Genomic DNA, 12,174 nt, shown 5'->3' with positions numbered 1-12,174 from the left:
TTTTTTTTTTTTTTTTTTTTTTGAGAGAGAGAGAGAGAGAGAGAGAGAGAGAGAGAGATAGAGCTAAAGTGTTAAATTAATACCAATCTAAATCTATACTAATTTACCTCGTCACAATATGTACTTGAAAATAATTTACAGATTACAACACCATTACACTCACAATCTTTGAATGTAAACTCAAGGTTTTGTATCACAAGATAAACGAAACATGTCACCACGAAACAAATACTTAACGGGAGAGAATAAATATATCATCATAAGTGGATATTAATTCTCATAATAATAGTGACTAGTATGCCAGCCAAATTTCTCATCCATAGACAGATCTCTTGTCCCGCGCGCAAAACGGGGGCGGCGTCCTGTCGCCGCCGCCACCGCCGCAGCTTGAGCGGTCAGGACTGTACCCGGCTTTCCGCTGCGCATGCACGCGTAGCCCCGCAAAACCGGCATTGCTCATCGTCGCCGACGTCCGTCCACCGGAGCTTGACGAGTCGGTACCGCCACCGCCACAGCCAAAGCTGCTATTGGGCGCTCCCGGGCCGGACAGATTTCTCAATTGCATATTGGGCCGGGCCTTGGCCCGGGCTGACACAGTGGCCGCCATGTAGCTGGGGACTACCGGCGGTGGTGGCGGTCGCGAAGCGTCGAACCGGACCGGGTTAGACGTTGAGTTGCTGCTGCCGGTTGCCGCGGGGTCCATCTCGACGGTCTTTTCGGATAATTCGTCGGTAATTACGTAGGAGTTACCCACTGCAGCATGCGCCGCGGCAGCGGCTGCTGCTATGGTAGCGTCCGGCCATTGCTGCTGTATGGACATCCAGCGCTCCAGCCAGTTCCAGCCCCATTGCTGCTGCATCTGAGAATGTCACATGCATGCACTTAACAAGCTACACATTTTGGTTAAATATAATACGAACTTACACAACGCGAAAAAGGGGGAAATTTGGCTTAGGTGAACTGCACACTAATAATTCAGAAATTAAAGTCTCAATTGAAGTCCCCCGTCGATCTAACTTCATTTGCATTATGATTTCGAAGATCTATTCCACAAGTCATTGCACTATTTGCTACTTTCTTAATTTAATGGGCCGTTTGGTTTAATGTAATTACAGATACAGTATAGTTGGAGATACATGTAGCAGTTACAACTACATGCATTATACTTGATTGGATGTAGTTGAAAAATAATTTTTAAAATTATATATATATATATATATATATATATAAGTATATATATATATATATATATATATATATATATATATATATATATATATATATATATATATATATATATATGATGCTGAGATTACCTTCAATATAAAAAATATATATATTTTTTGTTTAAGAAATGTTTTAAAATGTAAGATTACTTTTTGTTTAAAGTTACACTATCCAACTACTGCAGTTGAATCTCCTCTTGCAGCAGTTGGAGTTAAATACAACAAACTAAATACAGAATTTATATTTACATATAGTTACAACTGTTGTGCAGTTGCAATTACATGTAACCAAACAATCCCTAAGTATTGAACAGCCAGAGAGAAACAAATGTACTATCGAAAAACAGGAAGATGTCAAAAAGTTTCAAATATAAAACTAAAAAAGTGCAACTGATGAAATTAGTTCTTCAAATTTACTTTTGTTAGTTTATCCTTCACTTGAGCTGATTAACGCTAGACCGGGGGTTAGTGGTAAATACATACCTGACAAGTATAGGCATAGGCGAGGGCGCGCTCACGGCGGACGAGGGCATCATGCTTGTGCCGCGAGTCGGCTTTGACGGCCTCCAGGCTCTGGTTGCGCCCGTCCCACTCTCCGAACGTCAAGTCGGTGATTTTAGCAGGATAGTAACTATTGCTGACTACCGGCTCTTCGTCCTCCGCCGCGTCGAAATCCTCGTAAACTGGTTTGTAGTTATGTTGGTGGCGATGGGTGTCGTCGCGATTGGCGCGGTGGCTTGCCAGTTTGGGATTGGGGTGTGAATGGTGAGAATTGGAGGATGAGATGAGGTGGTGGAGGCGCCGGGCGCGAACACGGGCCTGGACACGAACGAGGGCCTGCATGCAGCGCATCGTCATCTGGGCCTGCTTTCGGACCTGGTGCCCCCGCACCAGCGCTTGCAGCCGCACCAGCCCCCGCAGTGCCCGTAGCGCTCGCCGGGCCTAAACAAAGTAGAAAATAAGAACATTTCTTAATAGAATAAATTTTAAATACCATCTCTTTAATTTTACACTTTCTCATTTTACTGTAATTTAAAGTGTATCAAGTGACTACAACAAAATATATTTTAGACGACGCTTTATTCTAACGTCTTTTATATTTAGTATGTGCCGACATTAAGATTAAGAGTCGTCAATAAATATTTTTTTATCAAATAATGATAAAATTTTTTTGATGTTATATTGAAACATCGGTATATTTATCTCAATATGTTTACTTAGCGACTCTTTACTCTGATACTTTTACAAGTATCGGGGTTACTTTTGCTGACGCCTTAAAGCGTCGTTAGTTATTGTTTAAAATGTCCTTAAATGCAATATTTGTTATAGTGAGTTAGTACTCTATTTGATTTTATTTTTCTCAAAAAATTAGTGGAATGGATAATAAAAAGAGAAAAATAAAATACATGTTACTCAATTGATACACTTTAAATCATAGAATATTAAAATAAGAAAGTGCGAAATCACAAGAGTGATATTTAAAGTTTTTTCTTCTGAATACTAGTAAAAATGTAAATGCAATGTACACTTCATATCTAACGATCTGGACCTTTCATATTAAGGAGCTTTTATGGAGAGAGCAGATCTGGACCGTCGTTTTAACGTTCTTAGATCTAACGATCAAAATTAACAAAACATATCCTCCAATTTTGTGATCCACCTCAGTAATTTAATTTATAGACCCTTCTGCTTTCCTTATTTTCCTTTAATGTGCCCCTGTGACCTTGTACTTGAAAATCGATGGCTCGAGCCCTATTTTTGAAAGGTCAAAACTTATAGAACTTATCTAAGTACTATAGATTATATTGATTCAATTATTCAATCTTTTAAAATTTTGATTTTAGTAATCAACTTTTTAATGTATTTGATTTTAATTGATTTAAGTTGTTTATTTTAATAAATTTATAATTACACAAACTACACAAAATATGCGAATCATATTGGTAAAGATAAATGATGCACTCAAATTGTAATGTTAAAACATCATTAATTGGCTCAAATTTAATAAATTAAAAAATTAGTTTGTAAAATTAAAATTTTTAAATATTAGATTGTCGAATCAGTTTAGATAAATTATATATATTTTTACCTTTCAAAGTACACAAATTGAGATTGAACCCCTACCCTCGTCGACAGTATACTGTAACTTTAAAAAATTTACCAAAACATTTTAATTTTTAATTTTTATTTTATTCTTATATTTTATCTTGGCCTTTATATCAAAAATTTAAATATCGTGATATGGGATCGTGCCGGAAATTTATCGGCATGGTGTATGCCGAGTAGTACCGATTATAAAAAAATATATATATACCGACACATAATAATATGAAATATTTATTTTCTTTAACAATAAAATATTTTAACTGTTTATTATGTATCTTTATTAAAACTTTTGAATTTTCTTGAAAAAACTATTTACTAATTTAAATGCTCATCGGCATTAATGTAGAAGCTGTATCGTGTCGATATTTTATTAACACAATGGATACAATATATTCTGATGAGCACTTAAATTTTTGNTCTCTCTCTCTCTCTCTCTCTCGCTCTCTCTCTCTCTCTCTCTCTCTCTCTATATATATATATATATATATATATATATATATATATATATATATATGACCTGTAAACGCCAAAGTACTGCATTTTCTTTATTTTTGAGAAAAAGAAAATGCCAAAGTACTGCATTTTCTCTTATTTTTTAAATAGGCCAACTCTTAATTAATATCACGAATGGGAAAATTTAAAGACCATGTGATAGCCCCAACGGTACTGGAAGGGAAACGACGAGGAGAACGTTCTATACTATTAAAAAATAAATATATTTGTTTTTAAGATAATTTACTATTTCGGATAGAAAGGAATGAAAAGATTTTGTATTTGATTTGATATTTTTTTTATAGAAAATCAAAATTTTATTTGATAATTTTGTTAAGAATAATAATAACGAATAATAATAAAGAATAATATATGCTTGTATTCAGGTTAATTCTAATGGTATATCTTCCGGTTAAAGTAAATTTTTTAATTAATTAGTTTTGTTTGATAGTTTTTATGGAATATATATTTGTTAGTGCGCTCTTTACCAACTTTTATTTCATGCACGCCTAAACCTAGCACATTAGTAGGTCTTAAGCACTGGACAAATATATACTTTTATTTTTGTTATTTTGAACTTCTTAATTATTTGCTAATTATTATTTTTATCTGTATTTCAAATGAGAAGAGGCATTTGAGTTTTTAGATTTTATGCTAATGATTTTTTTTTTTTTGTTTTTGGTTGGCTAGTTTTTTTTTTTTGTTGAAATACTTACATTGTGGCATATTTTACCAAATGTATGGTTAGCTTTTTTCTTCTTTTTTTTTGTCGAAATACTTATAATATTGTGGCCATTTTAACAAATTTAAAGTTGATCTAATTCTTAGAAATGAAACTTAAGCTATAGTTACTATTTATAGATAATGAAAATTTATAAATAACACGAATAATTGCAATTGATGATGCACCGTGTGCAAGTAACACTAATTAGGAACAGTTTATTTTTTTATATATTAAAAATTTTTAAATGACTCGAATATATTTCGTCGCTAATAATTCATAACACAGCAATTGCAATGCAATGAAAGAAAGTACTGATGGATCTCACTTACCAGATAACCCCTATAGTACGACTGGATGCGCACGGCGGCCTTCTCCTCCCTCGACATCCGTCCATACCCTGCGAGCCTGACCACCTTCGCCGCGGCCTGCGCAGCAGCCACAGCAGCCTCCGCCGCTGCCGCCGTCGCAGCCGCCACTGCCATCGCGTGCTCCGTCTCCTCCTCCTCCTCCCCGTCCGTCATTCCGCCAACTTCGTTCGTCGCATCCGGCGACGTCTCCGCCGGGAAGTGCTCGACCGACACTATCTCCACCGTCTCATTGTTTTTCCCCTCTTCCTCCTCTCCCTTCTTAAAATTTCAAAAAAACATCCAAATTAACTTTGCTGATTCCTGCTGTATTCAAAAGATCGATCTGATAGGAAACAAAACTTACTCGTTTGTTGTGATCTTTGGAGGCGGGTTTGAAGACCTTCTTAACGGTCGAAAACCAACTCCCCCCCTTCTTCCCCATTCATTCACAAGAGAACAATGGCGGCCGCAGCGGCGACGACGACGACGACGACAAGACGGTGACGATGAGAGAGAGAGAGAGAGAGAGGAGAGAGAGAGTATAGTAATATTAAATTAATAATTATAAGAATATGTAAGTTGGGTGCCGTGGAGACGCCGATGGTAATTAACGAGAGTCACGGGGGACAGCTAAACTGTGAAGCGTGCAGGGAGTGAAGGGAAAAGAGAGAGGTGGGGTTGGGGTTGGAGTTGGGGGGTAGAGAAATAAATGGAAAAGTGGGGAGGAGATAACACGTTTTAAAAGGGAGTTGAGCATCTACCATCTAGCGTAGAAGTGTTAGGTTGGGTTGGTAATGAAGGGTTTTACCGCCTTCTGGACAAAAATTTCCTGGGCACCGTGCCCAAACAAATTTGTTTGTGCACGGTACCTAGAAAATTTTTGTCCCCGCCTTTTTTCTGAAGATCATGCTCATTAATGTAGCTTGATTGTAAAACTAGGGATGCCAGTAGTTACGGACACTCAAAATTTTATCCGAATTCAAATCCAAACGAAATGAATTTATTCGACACCATATAGATATATTTTTAAATATAAATATCAAATCGAAAACTCGACAGATTTAGATTCGGATATAAATTTTAATTGTAGCTTATCTCAAATCCAATCCGAATTAATTTTATATTATATATGTGTTTGATGTTATATTTGAATTTATATTTTAAAAATTTAGATTAATGTAATATGTTTTGAAATATTGTAAAGAGAAATAATTATTTCGGGTTCAAATTTGAATTTCGAATTTTTGATCGGCTTCGGATTTGGATTTGGATTTGAATTTTTAAAATCACTCGTATTCGAGTTCGGGTTTTGGGTTGATAGCCGGTTCTGGTTTGGATTTTTGAAAAAAAGTCCCGAATACAACCCGTTGACAACCCTAATAAAATCTAAGAAGAGGAGGGAGCAATATGTAAAGTAATGTGAGACTAATATTTTTAATATTACATTTTCAAAAGAGATTCAAAATTTTTTAATAGACTTTTTATGCCCAGACTCGAGATTTAAAATGGGAGAAAATTAAATAAAGCTAGTAGTCTAACTAGCGCGACTTGAACTCTGGACTGGCTAAGCTAGCTCGAAACTTTTTGAATAATTATGTAGGAGTTTAGCGGAATTGAAACTCACACTATAAAAAAAATTAATATTTAAGAACATTTTTTTAAAAAATATTTAACGATGCTTATAAGTATTCCAAAATAGTCTACCATTATTTTTAAATATGTCGGTAAAAGTGCATGCAAATAAAGAACTGCTACATATAAATTGACGTTTATGGAAAACATCGGTAAAGTATATTCTGACACTTAATTTAAAGTGTCAGAAAATTAAAAATAATAGTAAAATTTATTCTTTAATAAATTGATTTGATATATTATAGATGATTTATATGACGATATTTTTTGAAGCATCGGTATTTATTATATTGTAAGGACTAAGCATGCTTGGAAGCGCTTTTTCCAAGCGTCGTCTAAAAAATGTCCATATAATAAGAGTTTTTTTTTATAATTTTTTTATAGTGTCATGACTTGGGGTGGCAATTCAGCTCGTTGTTTGCGAGCCAGTTCGTGTTTGGCTCGAAATGAGCTTGAGATCGAATCGCTCGTTTAAAAAACGAGCTGAGCACAAGCTGAATTTTTCAGCTTGTTTAATAAACGAGCTAAACATGAGCTGAGTCAGCTTGCTCGTTTTTGGCTCGACAAAAACTCGAATACATATATTTCATATATATATATATATATAGAGAGAGAGAGAGAGAGAGAGAGAGTTAGCCTGGTATACTATTGGTAGCACGGAGGCCTCCGTGCTACCAAGTTGTTTTCATTAACTCTCCAACTTTTCAAGATCAAAGAATGATTAAGATTGAAGTTACAATTAAATTTCCCTAATGCCATTTTCACTTTACATGGACTCCCTCAGACCATATTTATATACAAATTTATTTAAATATTATAGGTCATATTTATTAAATTATTATATACTTTAATTTTAAGACATGGATCATCGAAAGTTTTAATGCAATGCTCCATCTCAGAATCAAACTTGAATCTTTAGGTAACACCACCTACGTTCGTAACATTATTTTTTTTGGGCGGGGGTTATCGAGAGAATTAATTGAGAGTTTAGTTTCTTACAACCTACCCAAAACCTCCTTTTCCCCATACAAACTCAAATCTATGACTACAAATCCCATTGAGTTGATTTTTCATTACGTTACGAACGGTTCGGCCATATATATGGTAGAAAAAATTAGGCTAAACGTACCTTAGCTTAGATACTACTCTATGGTCCCAATTCTCATCATATATATGCCATCAATTTTCTTTTATAGTTTTTGTTTAAGAACGTTACTTATTTCTCGTGTAGCTAACTACAATATTGATATAGAGCATGGTGAGAATGTTTTCTTTTCTTAAATGTAGAGAGAGAGAGAGAGAGAGTCAGACTACTATGCTATTAATAGCACCAAGTACTTGATGCTACTAAATTTTTCACAGTTAGATCGATCGATCCTTTTATTCATTTCCATCCCTTAGATTATATTATATATTCAACCAATTACACATTCAACTCTTAGAAGATCACTACCATTCTAATTGCTCATCCATACATCCAAGCGCCGAAAATCTAACGTACCTAATGACTAGGTATCACTACCATCTTAACTGCTCATCCGGCCAAAAATCTAATAGCACTAATGACTTGGTATTATTAATAGTATTATTAAGGAGGATGGATTTAATTCTCATATTTAATTTCTATTGAAAACTTTATTTAAAGATTTCACTCCTAGAAAGAAAATCGGTCAAATTAAATGTGCATTAATTTAGAATTTTTTATTTATTTAAAGAAGAACATGAAGCACTAATTATTTTCGGTTACTAATTACTTTATGTATATGAAAACGTTAGATTATAAAAATGAAGGGTTTGGTTTAATGAGGGGTTATGAGAATGAAGAATAACTCGCTACGTGGGAAAAGACATTGAGATTTCATATAAGTTTATAGATATATAGAATAGGTTTTGTGTGCTATTAGGAGCACGGAGACTCCATACTCCTAAGCCGTTTTCGATGATAGAGTTTTCGAATCGACGATCGGCTCCGTTAGACTTGATCTAGCATATTCGAAGGATTTAGAAAATAAATTTTACAGTTTTTCGATATAATTTACCTAGCGATAAAAAAGGTTAAAATCAACAATTTTTAACGGTTGATATATGTCGTATGCAAGTTTAACGATATGAAAGTATTCAAATCAGGTGAAATTTTGATAGAAAATTTTTTATAATATTTACTGTAAGATCAATATCTCTGATCGAAAAGTTTAGTGCTATATCACTACTTTTTGTGAGATTTTTATTTTCAGCTGTCGATTTTGAACCCTTTTGATTGCTAGGTAAATAATTTTGAAACACCGCAAAATTTATTTTCTAAATACTTCAAATACGCTAGGTCAAGTCTAACGGAGCCGATCGTTGATTTGAAAGCTTTATCATTCAAAACGGCTTAGGAGCACGGAGGCCTCCGCGCTCCTGATAGCACACATATAAACTAGTCAGTCGTCAACATTCTGGTAAGTAGGGCACACATTATTATCGTGGGGAAAGAGAATTAGAATTTTTCCATTTGGTGTGGCCTAACTACAAAATTTTCCACCAGATTGTAAGCGCAAGAAATTAAAATCCTTGTTAAACATCAAACTACATTCAAAGACCATGTACTATTCTGAGTGTTGTATCCCTCACCTCTTCTCTTCTCTCTGAATTATGTACTTCAAAATATTATTATTATAAATAATTGTTGTGTTAGCAAATATATATATGTATTTGAAATATTAATTTGGAATAACATTTATGAACCAATTAAAATCTCAATATCATATATAGTAGAGCTATAATACTATTGATAGCAGAGGAATATTGCTTGTTATTTACTTTTTTTGCCATTGAATGCCTTGTGTTTAGTTAGAGTAACTAAAATAGTATTTAATTAAAGAACTACAAAGTAAGTAGCATACACTATTTATCTATTATTGATAGAAGATAATATTCTATACCAATTTTCACCAACAAAATATATCTTAGGCTTCGTTTGGGATTGCGGGGAGAATGCGTTACGTGCAGTGAGAAAGTACGTTGGAAAAATACCTTGTTTGTTTCCGTACCTAATATTGCGTTCCACGCGATGAGTCGGTTACAATATATTTTCTGCGGTCCCACCGAAAAACGCAGAACCATATCCCTATATGCTTTTTCCTCAACTCCATTCTATCTAATAGCGTTAGATAGGCCTCAATGCCAAACTAAGCCTTAATAGAAAGTAACCAACTTAGAAGTAACAAACTTATAAAGTGACTTTTATAAAAAATGAGTTTTGAGTACGATTGTGTAGTTGATTATAAAGTGAACGACTACTGAAAAATTGAAGTTTTATAGTTTTTCAATTATCTGATTATATATAAAGAAGTAAAGATATGAACAAATGACTAATACTCGTAATTTATAATAAAATTTATATTTATATTTTTTAAATTTAAAATTTAAGTTAAAGTTTTAAATTTAAACTTTAATCTGAGTTGAATTTATAATTAAAATTTAAAATATACAATTCATTTATAATTTAAATTTAAATTTATGTTACAACCCATAACTAAAGTTAAATTCTAAAATTAAATTTTAACTTTATCAAATTACCTTTATAAAGTGATTTTTATACTCACTTTTGTAAATCAAACAACTGATAAGATAATATTTTCTAAAAAATATACTACTTTGGATGCTTCACTTTTGGCCAACCAAACTTAGCTTTTAGTGAAAAAGTAATTATTTGCCTCAAGTTATAGGCATTGGTGTGTCACATATCAATCAATTTAGATATTCTTATATATATATATCTTCTAATCCAATCCAAACTCCTTATTCAAAAAAAGCTGAAAGAAGGATAAGGATTTTTTTTTCTGTTATGTACAAAGACATTTTGCGTTCTATCATTTCCGAAAAAGTCGATAAACTAGGCGGATATGTAAAAGATATTATTTATTTTTGCTAAATACTTTTGGTATACAAATGGTATATGAAAAAAATTGAGTTGCTAAGTTCTTGTCACGCTAAATATTGGACATTTAAATTTGAAGCGTAAGCTAATGGATGGAAGGATCATTGAATTTACGATGCATGACTGAAAAAACAATCACCGCGTAGGTACTAATTATTCTTTTTATTATAAGATGTTGAGATGAAACTTACCAAAATTTCAAAGACGTCGTGGATATCAAATTATATAATGTTATATAAATTTGCCGACACATAAAACATTTGGTGGCGGTGAAATTGCAAAATCCGAAGCATTACCCCACCACTGAAGAAGAGTGATGAGAACTGCATTATGGTCTTATGATTCGATCACAAATCATGTGATTGAGACATAACACAGGTTGTTGGTGGTGGGAGAGAGAGCGAAATTAAGAGTAGGTGTCACGTTCACACACGAAAAATCGTACCAAAAGTGCACTCATTTCATTTTCATAAGCGTAATGAGTGTTTCTTAACCTAATGGCGATTCTTTCGGAAGCAAAGTTATGTGCTTTGTCAAGAAGTGATTTGCCGGGAAGATCCCATGGACCAATCTTATCACCTTGCTGTCCCTCTTCCTAACTACTTAGTTTCATGACCTTCACATGTGTAAGTAGATAGGGATATAGATCCATCGCAACTTTATACGAAATTAAATTTGAGCGACTGTTCTTAATGCAAATGACAAAAAACTTGGTGATTGATATTCGAGGTCTCAAGTTCGAATTCTAATCGATTCACATTTCTAGCTTAGTTTATTTTTAAAAGAAATAAACAAAACGGATAGCATACTGTCTTTCTCTCTCAAAAAAAAAAAGAAATTGAATTTGATTGGAGTGATATTTACTATGCAAGATCAAATAAAAAAGTCATAAAATAAATTAAATTTAATAATACTATACCATAAAAAAAATAGAATAAATGTAAATCAATCAAAAAAATCAAATACCAAATTTACGTGAAAACCCTAACTAGGGAAATCTCATGCGGCCATCTCCAAACAACTCTACGATAAAATGGGATGAGTATAATTCTTCTCTACTCGCTAATAGATAAATAGATTATAAGAATTAAATAAGTTATTGCTTCAAACAAAAAGAAATATTAAAAAGATTTTACCGTCAATGTTGTTTGCAAAACACTTCAAAAGAAATTTAGGATAAAATGGGATGAGTATAATTCTTCTCTACTCACTAATAGATAAATAGATTATAAGAATTAAATAAGTTATTGCTCCAAACAAAGAGAAATATTAAAAAGATTTTACCGTCAGTGTTGTTTGCAAAACACTTCAAAAGAAATTTTAGACAAGATAATTGGGCTCCTTTTGCTTCCCTACAAATCCGGCTTCAAAAGCCTCTCTAGGAAGTTTAGCAATAGCGGTCTTCAACAGCTTCTTCCACTACAAAAAAATTTCAATATGAGGACGCTTTTTGGATGACGCTTAAGAGAAGCGTCCACAATTGTCCCTACAATAAAGCAAATACCGACGCTTCAAAAAGCGTCGTTATATGAACTCTTTATTATATCAAACTAATTTATTAAATGATAAATTTTACTATCATTTTTATTTTCTTGACGCTTTAAATCATCAGGATTTTAAAAAATTTTGAAAAATTCTAGCACTTTAAGCGTTAAAATATATTTTATTGACGCTTGGTATAAGTGTCAGTATATACGTCACAATTCTTCATTTGCTGATACTTTA

The 12,174-nt window shown here is 33.3% G+C and overlaps 1 protein-coding gene across 3 annotated transcripts; it reads right to left on the bottom strand.

The window, feature by feature from the left end:
• On the bottom strand, nt 103–5,677 carry LOC109716135 (protein IQ-DOMAIN 1). 3 transcript variants are annotated; one of them, XM_020241454.1, is made up of 4 exons: nt 5,260–5,677; nt 4,878–5,171; nt 1,710–2,168; nt 103–859 (listed from the first exon to the last, which is right to left on the bottom strand). In XM_020241454.1, exons 1-4 carry the CDS (start codon nt 5,335–5,337, stop codon nt 314–316), a joined length of 1,377 nt encoding a protein of 458 aa, XP_020097043.1. In that variant the 5' UTR covers nt 5,338–5,677; the 3' UTR covers nt 103–313. The 3 variants fall into 3 exon arrangements, with proteins under 3 accessions (XP_020097043.1, XP_020097044.1, XP_020097042.1); XM_020241455.1 differs by having other exon boundaries at nt 103–850; nt 4,878–5,174; nt 5,260–5,676; XM_020241453.1 differs by having other exon boundaries at nt 4,878–5,174; nt 5,260–5,673.

Source organism: Ananas comosus, linkage group 10, assembly GCF_001540865.1.
Source record: "Ananas comosus cultivar F153 linkage group 10, ASM154086v1, whole genome shotgun sequence".
Lineage (NCBI taxonomy): Eukaryota > Viridiplantae > Streptophyta > Magnoliopsida > Poales > Bromeliaceae > Ananas > Ananas comosus.
This window is presented reverse-complemented; position numbering and strand designations above follow the sequence as displayed.